This window comes from Centropristis striata, chromosome 18 (genome assembly GCF_030273125.1).
Source record: "Centropristis striata isolate RG_2023a ecotype Rhode Island chromosome 18, C.striata_1.0, whole genome shotgun sequence".
NCBI lineage: Eukaryota > Metazoa > Chordata > Actinopteri > Perciformes > Serranidae > Centropristis > Centropristis striata.
Window position 1 is genome coordinate 24,082,132 of NC_081534.1, and position 13,988 is coordinate 24,096,119.

The 13,988-nt window shown below is 38.3% G+C and overlaps 1 protein-coding gene across 1 annotated transcript in view; it reads left to right on the forward strand.

Annotated features, from left to right (window-relative positions):
* The window catches only part of lama2 (laminin, alpha 2), a 283,607-nt gene that overhangs the window by 104,674 nt on the left and 164,945 nt on the right, over positions 1-13,988 (forward strand). The window contains exon 15 of the mRNA XM_059355831.1: positions 10,745-10,849. Within this exon, the coding sequence (XP_059211814.1) occupies positions 10,745-10,849 (105 nt within the window). The remainder of the gene's footprint in view (positions 1-10,744; positions 10,850-13,988) is intronic.

Genomic DNA, 13,988 nt, shown 5'->3' on the forward strand with positions numbered 1-13,988 from the left:
AGTAATACAAAATAATAATCCTTTAAGAGAAAAACCAGCTACGGGTGCAAACCTGAGGCGGCAAAGTGTTTAGAAAAATGCTCCGGTTTCACCTTGGTTATAGAGGTTGACACCTCGAAGTTGTGATGAATGAAATCTGTCTTAGAAGTGTTTCTGTAAAACACTTTTGTTGAAGAAAATTCTCCCTTTTTCTGCCAAATACGAGGAGGAACATCAGCTTTTACCGAGCAGCTGAGCTGTGACTGTGTGTGTAGAGGGGTTTGTGTATAGTGCCACTCCTAATCTGCTCTTGATTGCATGAGATGGATTTCCCCTCCCATTTTCTCACTTTCTTCTCTCACTCCTATTTTTTTTTCACTTACATTGCTGAAAAAAGTGCCTTTACATCAATCACAGTGGATTTGTTCCAGTTTTCATCAACCAAATAATTTGGTGTCACACACATTTGTTTTCCTGGAAAGTGTGTGCAAAAGCTCCACACAGCAATCACGGCTGCTGAGGGGAAAAAAAGAAAAAATCATTACACCTGGTTTCCATTTCCAGCACATAAGTGATCATGCAATCCTGATTCACTGATGTTTTCATTACCAAAACATAATTAATGTCAAAGAAAATTGTGCATCTGTTTCGAAATAAGGACTTTATTTCTCGTCAGCGTGGTGGCTTCCTGTTGCTCTCCCTGGCGAGCATGAAATAGCAGCGAAACAGCTCTTGAAAACTGTCAAGATGTGTGAAGTAATCAATGATAGCAAAGTGCAGAAGAATCCATTTTTCTACCATAAGGATTCACTTATGTTGTCAAGTAATGATCCTAATTTCCAGACAAATCTAACCTTTTCCAGGCAGTACATGGAGGTTTACATTCAGTTAGCACGATGTTAATGCTACGATGGCCACAATAGCACGTCTGCTCTTAGCCTCGGAGGTGGATACGCACAGACTCTATTGAATATAGGGTGTCATTTTTTGCCATTGTTTGTTACTTCAAGTCTGATACACAGCGAGCTGCTGGAGTTGACTTTCAAGAGTCAGCGAGCCGTGGGAGTGCGGAACAATAATTGATCGGCTCTATAGAGGCTGGAAGCAAATGAGTGAGCTGCTCTTAGTCATCTTCTTGGATGAGATGTGCATACAGAGTTACAGTCCAGCTAACCTTCTCTCTTCTGCCACCAGCAGTGGTAATTATCATGTCAGAGTCCTGCACAAAAGTGGCCTTAAAATTCAATAATGTCGCTCCTTTTTTTCAGTTTTTTTTTTAAGTGGTGCAGATATGTTTTTACTGCAGGACTTGTAAGAAAAAGTATAGCATGTGAAAAAAGTTAGCTTGCCCAACAGTGCAGTAGAAATAACCATACATTATTTGAACCATACACTGCAGGTCAAAAGTTTGGAAGCAAGATCAAATTTGTACAAAAAAAGTAATAGTTTCATTGCTATACTTAGCAACAAAATAAACGTGATTATTATTAAAGGAGTCACTTATTAGAACACATTTTAACTATAATTATCAGGTCTTTGGGTTTTATTGTTTAGGCTTTGTGTATCCTTCTTTCCTTAATGTATAAATCTGTTTCTTTACTCAGCTGCTTCATTTCTGTGATAGTATGTCAGAGATATGAACACAGTTGAGATTTATTGGGATTTTTGTATCCAAACTCTCAAAAGCCAAAGAGCTAAAGTGATTAATGCAAACTGTGATTTGTTTTTTTACTATTGAACTGAAGTTGTGACTCTTCCAAATCTTCTCAACCCAAAATTGAAGCCCTTCTTTTCTTATTCAGCAATGGTCTGGTAACATCAATGTATACCTAAAGGTAAATTAAGGAAAATGGTTCAATTCCATAAAGGTAAAGCATGATCTTGCAGTAAACACATCCAAAAATCCAAAGAATCCATACTGGTTTTTAAGAAAGCCATTGTGAACAGAAAAATTAAGTTGCTTCCAAACGTTTGGCCTGTAGTGTATGTGCATTAAAAGCAGCTGTAACCATAACCTAATCTTAATTAAATCATCTCGACCCAAACCTCACTATAGGTACACAACAGAAAATGCATGCATGTGCATTTTTATTCAATACCATCATCAGCCCTCCACCTATTGAACCCCCCATCCTCTAAAGGCACTAAAGTCAAAAGACCTCATCAAGAGACCGCCTGTAACCCCAAACCCTCATCTGAAGGCAAACCCCATGCAGAGCACCTCAGACAACCAGCCGACAGCTGATCTGCCTCATTCCAATCTGCCAGCGCCCACTCAGCGTTCATACCCCCTGACTGACCCCCAACACTGCAAACAACAAAGGAGGACCCCTTGGTCTTGGGTTGTTCTTGAGGCAAGGAGTCCGAAGAAAGTATCTGTGCAGAGTGCGAGCAGCTGCCAAAATATTCTCCCAGCCTGTGTGAAAGTGAAGAGGAAAACCAAGCAAACAGAAAACCATTCAACTAAAATCCACCAAGAAGTTTCACTCCAGAGCATGAGTGGACTAAAGTGACATAGTATTAAAGTAATCATGGACCTATTTACCAAAAATATCATGAGATGATCTTATAATGTATCTTAGGAACCTTCGGAAGCTTGTGAAGTATTTTAAAAAGCATGAGTGGAGATGCTCTTAAAATGATTATAGATTAGTGTGCCTTCTGCCCTCAAACCTGCAGGAGTGCCTGAAAACATTTTTTACCCATGTTTTTATTTTATTTTGAAGTCTATACTTTTATCATGGATTCTAAGGTACTTTGTTAAAGGACCAGTGTGTAGGATTTAGAGCGATCTATTGGCAGACATGGAATATATTATTCATAACTACAGTATGTTTTCAGGGTACAATCACCAGACACAAAGACAAACCAGATAATGGCTCTTGGTTGGAATTGACAGAGGTGAAGAGGGATGATTTGCTGTTAGCTGCAGTGTAAAAAGACTGCTGTCAACCACTGATCCTATGCAGAGGCAGCAATCCCTTTTTGAACGGACTAACCTTAAGGCACCACCTGTTTTTTCACTAACACATGCACATACTCTGAGAGGAGGAGAGAGACGGATCTGACACAGCAAAACACATCAAAACACAATGAGCCAGGGTCATGACAAAAGGCCTTTTCTGTCCGGAGGAACTTTATGATAGTTCTCAGAACATTGTTCTAAGAACCCTCTATTCAACAAGTTCTCCAACATAAACGGCAGAAAAGGTCTTGTGTCAGTACCACAAATTATGGCACGCAGCCACGTTTCAGGGCGCATTAACGTATTGCGGCTTGCGGTACAACATCGCGTTCTAAAAAAGCACATACGTACGGCCCGCGGTTGTAAAAAAAGGAGACTGCAGTTTCTGTGGATTTATGTTGTAAAACCACTGATCTTAGGTTTAGGGCAACCTTCTTCTGGTAAGGTGATATAAAAGGTAGTTTAAACAGTAGATAAAGGTATGTAAATGCCGGAAATGAGGTAGTTACAAGGGTCACGTGACTGCCGCAATTTACGTGAAAAACGTAAGTTACGTTCAAAAACGTGATTCACGTAACTTTGGTTAAAAATGGTTAAAAACCACCCCAACCTCCAACCAACTTTGCTTGGCTGTCAATCACTATTACTTTAGCAAAATGGCACATTACAGTGGACTTTGAAATTCGTAAATATAGCTTGTTTTTCGCTGCCTGTACACACAACCTATATTGACATTTTGACAGGAGGACAGGCTGCTCCATTTGATTGTGTCCACACCGCAAGATTGCTGTTTTTTTAGAAGTAGATAGTCTTTCAGTTCAAGAGGAATCGTGAGTGTTTGTTGATTGGTTGAATATAGTCAATGCAGGCCAGGCAACTGCCATTTTCAGAAACCCTTTAAGTCATGGAAACAACAAAACACATCAATTGCTTATGATGGAAAAAAACACAAATGCGAAATGGGTGTGAAGTGCAGAGGGGGAAAGTACATTAGAGCTTGAACTCTTTACCTGCGGCAGGCTTATGTAACTTCAGTGTTCCAGTGGTGGTGTGAATGGTATGCATTAGCCGTTTTCAGGGGAGCTTCCATGTGGAGATTTCCTCTCAGGGAGTACCTAGAACTGAACCTCAAAATGGCTACTGTAGTAGCCACCATAGGTTCTCTACATGCTTGGAAAGGGAGGGGTTAGGGGATGAATATACAGTTAGTTGCAATCTACAGATTCACCACTAGATGCCACTAAATCCGTGGCTACGCTGCTCTGTTTAGTGGCGCTTGAAGTAACATTTTTTAGATTGATTGTTTCTGGGAACTTGGGCCCATAAAGCTAACACTGTTAGATCTTGCAATCAAGATGAAAAAACACACTCAAACTCACACCTCCACCATCCTGAGCCCATTTTCATTACTGTGTTCATTGACCAATGCTGCCTGCAACTCATTTCCAAGAGCAATAGGTAGCAAAATCCCCATGAACACAGTGTCCCAAAGTCTGAATGCACAATTTGCATCAAGGGTACTGAACACCTCTCCCACTAATACGGATGAGGCAGCATAAATAAGGGAATCTTAATCTTAAAAAGCTATTTTGCAGCGAGGCTCTGCTCAAAGATATTGAACCAAACAAGACAGAGTTTCCGACATGCCCCAGTGCTAATAGACTCTCTGGGTTTTTTCTCATTATATCTTTTTGCCAACATACTGTATATAACTCTCACACACAGAAGGTCAGTTTGGATGTATGTTGTGCAGCATTCCACCTTCTTTTGGTCCATCTGGAGCCAATCTGACCCTACTGCTAAGAACAACAACAGTCTGTCTGTGTGTGCATCTGTGTGTGTGTGTGTGTAACCGGTAGATAAACAGAGTGAAAACTCCCGACACCAATTGCTCACAACCACAAACATCAGAAAGACGACCCAGGTGTGTCTGTGTTTATATTTTTAAGTTTCTGTGTGTGCACGTCTTTGTTTCGCTGGGTATTTGTGTGTGTCTTTGTGTGTGTGTGTGTGTGTGTGTGTGTGTGTGTGTGTGTGTGTGTGTCATTTTAGGGGAGTTTGTTTTCTGAAGCTTTTGTGACAATCTGGTTTTCATTTCCTGAAGGATGATTTTCTTTGTCCCCCTCCTCTCTCTCTGCCCAATCTCCTGAAGAGAGCGCCGGTTGCTTTTGTACTCGAAAAATTGACAGCAAACAGGCGTGCGGATGCAGATTGGCAAACACATTTCTCTGAAGAAACTAGCATGTGGTACGCACAAAAGAAAGTTGCATACTAATTGCTTTCAATTGAAGCAGTGTCATTTCCCTTTACAATCAGTAACTTGTTTCATTTTAGTTACTGCACTTTTCTTCTACACCTCCAAAGTTTTTCCCCCAGAGTGTGAGATCAGGGAATCCAAACAATGTCTCATGTTTCAGTTCCTTTTTGATGCATAAAATCAAATTATCAAAGTGTTGAGATTATATCCATCCCAAAAACTCATTTACCATGTGAGAACACAACTAATTGTGAGAAACCAAATGAGGGGATACTGTTATGATTACTCACTTTCAATTTTATGGTGTATACATCAACAAATTCTTGGAAGTGAGAAAGATTTGACGAATTGTTGTTCATAAATCGTACATTTTTAAAATACCAAGGAGTAAGATGGAAATTTGAGCATCAAACAATACACAACAAATACAAATCAAACATACAATTAATTCAATGACAACTGGACAAAACTTGTCTATGTGAGTCTAAAATGAGTCTATGTAAAGACGGGAACGTGTCTCCACTTCCCCCGACTATACGAAAATGAAGCCAAAATATCCTGGATGTGGGTGCTGCCATCTTTTGCTGGTTACGACATTTGGAGCCAGAATCACAAATCAATCCCAGCTAATCATAAGACATCACAACCCCTTTTTATATCATCAAATAATTAATTAAAACCAAATCGTCACAAATATAAACACAAATATGACAAAATTGTTGTGCATCAGAAGTATTAGTTTTGGATTTTTCTTATTATTTTTTTTGCCCATGTCCAATCCACTTTCATTGAGGGGGCGGGGCTTATAGGCTATACTGCAGCCAGCCACCAGGGGGTGGTCAAGATGTTTTGGCTTCACTTTTTGGTTAGGGTCAATGACTAGATTACAGATTTTGCTTTGATTTTATGTAATAAACGGATCAAAAGGGTAGAAATAACTACATCATGTTGCAGATTGGTAAAAAAAAAAAAAAAAAAAAAGCCTGAATTTATGCTTTAATAGGTCTATCAGTATAAAATCGAGCAAACAGCAAACAACTTTTGAAATGCTTGTTTTTGAATGGAGGGCGGATTGATCTTTGCTATGCTATGGAGGAGAATCTCAACGCTAATGGGCTTTATTAACACAGCATTGTTAGCATAATTAGCTTCTCTTGGTATCTTTGCATTAACTGTGTATGTAAGTATGGTGGAACACACCGAAAAATCTCTTATCTTTACCAACTCTTGGAGAGGTGATTCAACATATGTTATAAAAGTAGATGTACCCAGAACAAATCAGCCTTAAACAGTGGGGGATTTTTTTAAATAAGTGTCTGTTAACAAGGGCACGCCAGGATACTTGTTTCACACATTTTTCCATAAAATCATGTTGTCTGCAGGAAGTCAAACTGTAGCAGAAATGTGACTTTTTTTAGAACAAAAACAGTATTAAAATCAGAGCCGACTAACACTTTTAGGTCATTAAAATGCTCTGACTTGGTTATAAGTTTTTGGAAAAGTCGTATTACATCAGAGCTCTGGTGGGAACCCTGGAGGAGGGCTGAGGTCGATGGTGACTCATTTTCACACCTCTTCTTGCTCCATGTCAAACCCACTCCTTAGCATAGGCAGCAAATTAAATCTCATAACCTGAACTCTCCTAGCTTCCTCTCCTCTCCTCCTTTCCTTTCTTTAGTTTAAACTTGTTTTTATGTCTTTCATCCTACTCTCCTGCTGCACTTTATCCTGCGCACTTTCTTTTATTGTTGTGATATGGGATATTATAAGTCACATATTAAGCTAAATGTCTATTTAAACTAATATATTATGGCCTTGACAAAATGTTCTTTAATGAAGATCATGTCAGGGGCTTGATTAGGGTTTTAACAGAGAGGATTATGTCTTGGTCTTCTCATTCTGGCCACTGATAGAGTTAATAACAGGCTTATGGAGCTCTCAGGAGGATCCCACTGATGTCTATTGTAGCTGTGTGGCTGAGTGTTTATTGTTCCTTCGTTTCTCCTCCCCATAATTCCCCTCTCTTCTCCTATAATTTACCTCTCCTGCTGTGCTTTTCTGTTTGCCTTTTCTCTTCCCTGTGTTGTCTTTCTTTTATTTCCTATCCTCTGGGGGTAGAGATGGGTCATCAGGTTGCCATGACAAAAGCTTTGATTATTGTCCAGGTTGAGTGGATGGCGTCAAGTGAAATGAGTTTTTCTGAAAAATGTCAATAATTTCAAAGGAAGTAAATTGCTAAACTCAGGTGTGCGAAGTGGATTGAGAATCATCTACAAAGAAGTACAAGTTCCATCACTGAAGAGTGTTCTTGAGAATACACAGGAGGTGCTTTTTTCTTTTCTCCTCTCAATTCTCATGCCTCTGAGTGGTTACTGAACACAACAACAGTGTAGAGAAAAAAAGGGAAGATAGCATGTGCAAAGCAGCTCTTTATGTAAGACCTCTTACAGATCTAAACCATCCCTTCCCAAACTTGGGGCCAGCAGTCCCTGGAGGGTCTGTCAGACAAATGTTAGGGGGTCATGAAATGTTTTAAGAATAAGAATGAAAAACAAAATCTTTTTTCAGCTTCAAAATTCTCTTATTTGGCTTCATTCTTGTGAATTCCAGGGTGGATTTACCACTGTAAAAATGATCAAAAGATACAGGCTGGGAAGAGAAATGACTGGTTAGTTAAACCACTTTCAGCTAGAGCTGCAATATATCTCTATATGATGCTAGATATTTCTTCATTTCCTGATTTTAAATGCTGCAATTATGCTATTTCTGAATTACCAGATGTTTCAAACCATTCTGTTATTTGTCTTTACCAGCTAAGTCATTATATTCATATTACTGATGTTTATTTATCAAAAATCATGTCATTGTGTAAATATTTTTTCAAAGCACCAATAGTCAACCCTTCAATACCGTCGCATTATTGATATTTTTTTATTTGATCAAAAGTATAACAATATTGTCTGCAGTTTTCTATTTCAGAAAGCAACTAAAAGCCACTCCAAGATCTACTTTTGTCTGGCGGCCTCTTACTCGGTCACTCCCTCTATAGAGGCTTCTGAACCCATCTCAAATGACTCCCCAAAGCGATATATATGACCGTTTCATGTAATTTTTTCTCAAATGGTCGCAGTTTTAAAAACGTAGTTAACATTGTGAAACTGAACTACTTTTATTTAAGAAAGAACAAAGTCATGTTTTGGGTTAAATAGAGTAGAGGCTTCTGAACCCAGTTCTGTTGCCTGCACACCTGCCTCTGGTTCAGGCATGACTCCAGTAACCTCCTCCTTCAAGTGGTCCAAAGCTGCTGTGATAGCGGTGTAAACACCAACACTCCCTCTGTGCTTTGAGCTCCCAGATAGCTGACTGTTACTTAACTGCTACTTTAGCATCAAGAAAAACATTCTGTCCATCAGAAAGCTCTGTAAATCACTAAGATTCGAGGTAGAGCATTCAGAGAGAAAACCAAAAAATGTGATCCAGTTTCACGAAAATAAGTGACAGCTAATGTTGCATGACTTCTTCTCCTGGCAGTTCGTACCCACTCACCAACATTACATATTGCAAAAACGTGGTCCAGAGATGTAATGACAGAAACACCATTTTCCCTTATTCAAGTCAGTTGTTTTTTAAAGTAAATAGTTGCATAATGTTGCTTTAAGTCTTTTTTCTTAATACGTCATATTATGCACAGTGTCTAATCTAACAAAAACACTGCAGCTCTGGTAAGTCTCTGTAAAACATCTTCTTCCTCTGTGGTGTCTTTTGCTTTCATCATGCTGCTATTTTGTTCGTTTTTTTCCTGAATAAGAGACTTAAGTGTGAATGCAGAGTCAATGCTGGAGTGCAGATGAGATAACGGCGAAGGAGGCTGAGCAGTACTAGTGCCTGATATGTGTAGGCTGTGTAGTGTGGGTTTAAACTATGATTTTACTGTCTTCTGGAGTCCAAATCAGCAAATGGGGTTAGATGGAGAATAAGTGTTAGTCAATAAAACGTCCACCCAAGTATACCTCCATGCCCGTTAGTGTGTATGTGTGTGTGTATTTTCATTCAGCTGTGAAATGGGTGATTCCTCCTCCCGGTTTAAGAACCGAGAGTAATGATGTAGAATGGAAGAGGTTTATAGAGGCATTAAGCCCACCTCTTACTCCCTCTCTCTCTCTATCTCCCTCTCTCTCTGTCTTTCTGTCCCGGGCTCTATTTCCTCGTCCCTCTCCCCCTCTTCCTCAATGTCCCCCTCTCTCTGTTTTTATGGTGGCATTATTATCTCGCTCTCCCACCCATTACTGTTCAGGTTGGAGCAGAATAATAAATTTCAGGATCGTGCCGACGCAGCGTTTCTCCAGCTAAAGCTCATTCTGTGGACTCGACAGAAACACTGCACCGAAACACACAAGACAACAAAGAATGTAGCATATTCTTGTTCTCCTTACTTTTTAAACGGTTTTCAATGTATTTTCAGGTCAACAATTTAGTCAGTAGGAACTGTCGAGGTGTTGTGTTGCTATCGAAGTAGCTGGTAACACTCTTGCCTTTACATATAAAATCTGGGTAGACGTTTGATCTATGTTTTTGTCACATTCATAAAATAAGCTCCCTATAAAAACAGTTTCATGCAGTAAACACAATGTTATTTTCTAATTCTTTACCCTATAAGATATAATCAAAAATACAAGTCCGAACATTTCTACGGTTGTCTTTTTAAAAGGTTCCAAAATGCTTTTTTTATACAATGGTGGAATTTTTGAGACTTTATTTGAAAATTTTAGGTTTCTGTGCCAGTAAATAAGTTTTAGAGGGTTCTTTAAAACAAGACACAGTCATTCTAGTTTGCACAGGTGGCCAGTCACCTTGGTTGCACATTAACTCCTATTGTATGACTGCCGTTTTGTCTACCATTGATATATTGAGTGCCTTGCAAATTAGTGCCCATTTTCCTCCTCAGAATCATTGACTTTGTCATTGACCTTTTTTAATTTCTGCACTACTTAAAAGTTCCATGTTGAGTTTTGTTCACATTTCAACACATCCTCATACTTAATGACAGAATAAGTTATTAGTAGCTGACTCTCCAAAACAACATATTTGACTGATTTTTGAAACATTGGCAGCAATGGAACTACTTGGTTATGTTTAGGCAGCAAAGCTACTTGGTGAGGTTTAAGAAAAGATAATGGTTTTGGTTAAAATTGGTTATTTTAGGTAATTTAATACATGTGTGCAAGTTGAAATAGGTCAACACTGACTTTTTGGTTGACATATGACATGATCAAAGTCCTGTTTTTCTTCCACCCTGCCCAAAAAAACTCCAACGATGCAGATTATGTGACTTTTTAAGGCCTAAATTGCTCTATAATGAACATTACAATCAGTGATATTTATGACTTCTCTGTGCAGCTGCTACATTATGTTTTATCATTTGGCATCCTGTAATTGTCACTTGTGTCATCCTAAATCAACAATTTGCCTACAGTTTTTTATGTGTTTAATTATTTCGTAAATAACCTAAACTGACTAATTTCTGTTTCTCTGTCTGTCTTCAGCTTTCAGCCTATGGAGGGAGTGTGGCCTACACTGTGTCTTATAATACAGACAAGCAAGAACAAATCGCCATTAGACCCACCTCACAACCGGACCTTATCATAGAGGTAAGTTTTCAGAGATAAAGACGTCATAGAGAATGGGTATACTGGTGTATTGAACACTAATGATCTAATAATACACTTTATCTGCACAGCAGTACAGAGCCCCGATATAAGCTCCGCTTCTCTGAGCAGCTGCTCGGTCAAGGGCATTGACCAGGAGTGCTCTTAACACTTAACAAATACATGTTTTCTTTTGTTGTGGGAGGAAATGGTCACAACCAGAGGAAACCCGTGGGAGCACAAGTGTGAATCAAGTGTGTGTGTGTGTGTGTTTATGTATTTGAATCTGCAGCATTATTTATCTTTTCCCACAAGCCATTGACTTTTGAACCAGTGAAGACCACTAAATGAAGCAGCAAATAAAAGTTGTTAAAAGCACACACACACACACACACACACACACACACACACACACACACACACACACACACAAACAGAAGCAGCTACAGCTGGCAGAGAAATGCTGAACTTAGCAATAAAAAATGCAGATAGAGAGTCTCTCCCTCCCCTCTCTGCGTGTCTTTATAATGAGCAGGTTGTGATATGATGTATGGCAGCAATAAGCAAAGCAGCAACACTATTAGTTAACTGTTTATATCTCCGACATCACTAAACAACATTGTGTGTGTGTTTATGTGTGTGAAGTACACACACACATAAGCAGGTTAGTGTGTATGTGTTTGTGCATCTTCACAGTGTGCTGGAGCTGCAGAAATAATCCTGTTATTTCACAACTTTCTACCAATGATGTGTTAAAGAAGAAGTTTTAATTAGAATAGTTTGAAAAATAATTAAAACACTGTATCTGTAATAAGCTACATGTCCAAATCTACTTCTCAGGCACTGACTGCAAAAAATAAAATAAAGGTTAAATGAAAAGTTTCCTGTACAGATGGAGTTTTTGGATAAAATATAGACAAGCGTGCAAAAAATGTTTTATATATTTTTTGTCTTCTATTTAGTGAATGTGCCCTAAAAATGTGCAGAAACAAAAGGAGGAAAAAATGATACACAGGAAGGAAAGAATGAAGGAAGGAAGAAACAAAGACTGAAGAAAGACAGAATCAAACATGAGGGGAAATAAGGACAGAAAAGAAATAAGGAAATAATTAATAAAGCATGGCAGAATAGATAAAAGGAAAGGAAAGGAAGGAAGGACAGTAGGAAACAAAAAGAGACGGACGTCTGAAGAAAAAATTAAGGAAATAAACATTGAAGAAGGACTGAAGGGGAGAAGAAAAGGAAGTACACAGAAAGAAAAAGGCAAAGTGTGAGATGGATAGTCACAGGCCAATGAGCTTGTGTTATTTAAAGATGTGTCAGTCAGATGGACAGACTGGGAGGAGACGGGAGGAGAGGAGGACAAGTGTCGGTCTTGTTGTCAACAAAAAGCCTCTCCAAATGACGGCGATAATGAACCACCTACACACTGTCAACCGCCTTTCTCCCTCTTCACTGTCTCTCTTTCAGCTTTTGTGTCGTTTTTGTTGCTTTCTCTCCCCCCCGCTGTTTACTCTGCATATCTGCATCCAGTTGTGATATTGTTTGCTGCGTGATTTTGTGAAGCGAAGGAAGCAGCCTTGGTTGTAAGTATGTGGGACGTGAATAGACAATAATCTCTCTGTCTTTGTTTGTATGTATGGCTTTGTTGAGTTCAATGACTTTCTCTCAACCCCCGGCCCACTTTATCAGCCCTCCATCAGCAGAGTTTAAAAAAAAAATGTAGATACCAGGCCTCTCGTGACCGCAATAACAACTCCTGATGAACTGCATCTGGAGTTTCTGAAACAACAGATGAAAACTTGATTTTGATTTGTTTACAAACTCTCTTTTAACGTTCTCTAATGCAAATCAATACATTCTTACTTATTGTTCCAGTCGTAAAGGTGCTATTTCCAGAACCATCTACATTAAAGATATTGAAACAAATAAAATGATCTTACCCTACCTTATTGTTGTGTAAAATGGGCCAAAAATAACGTTTTAATATTCCTGCTCAGAAAACATAAAGGTTCAAACTATTTGATTTTTAATTTTTGGCATTATGTCCATAAGAGGGCAAACAAATACCAGTGGTGGGATGAACCTAAGTACATTTACTCAAGTACTGTACTCAAGTACAGTTTTGAGGTACTTTTACTTTACTTGAGTTTTTCCATTTTATGTAACTTCCTACACATTTTTATTAATTTGAACCTCATAACGGTATTCATAGTTGAAGGGAGCCCTATCCTTACAAAAAATTAAAATGCTGCTTACATAAACATCACAGCAAATAACGGAAAATAATTTGAATATAGGCCTATATCTAACTGAGGACGTTCTGCATATCAAGTACTTTTACTTTTGATACTTTAAGTACATTTGATGCTAATACTTTTGTACTTTTACTTAAGTAAGGTTTGAAAGCAGGGCTTTTACTCGTAGTGGAGCAATTTCACAGTGTGGTATTAGTAGCCTACATTTACTGAAATAAGGTATCTGAATACTTTTTGACCAATACACAAAAGACCTAGGGTACTTGTGTAGGCAGACTATGTTTCTTTAAGCATAAACATGTCCTTTCAGAAGATTTACATAGCAATTACAAACTTAACAAATGAAATAATTTCCTATACTGTCAAACTTAATTTAAAGGCTGTAGACCTCTCTCTGGTGCTAGAGGGAGAACCGAGCCACTTAGAAAGCTAGCTAAGGTCAGCTAACTAGCCAGCTGCTAAATTACTAAAATTTAACAACTTATTGTTTATCCACGCACTCTAAATGGGAAGCGTGGCGGAATTAACAAGCTAGCTAACTAGCCGGCTGTCCGCTAGCAACGAGTCATGCTACTATATTTTTTCAATATTTATTTATTTTTTAATGTTTATTTCTTAAGTTTTTTTCAACAATGTAAATATATTCAGTACTGTGTGAAAGACTTAGGCAGGTATGAAAAAAGGCTGTAAAAATAAGAATGCTTTCAAAAATAGAAAATGCTTTTTTTAATCAATTACATTACAAGTAACAGAATATTACTTTTTTTACATTCACTTCCAGATTTTTGCCAAAATTTCATGTGTAAATAAAATTTCCTAATCCTAATAAATTCTACAAAAGACCAAAATCCACATTAAATTGACCCCAATACAATCAAGTATTG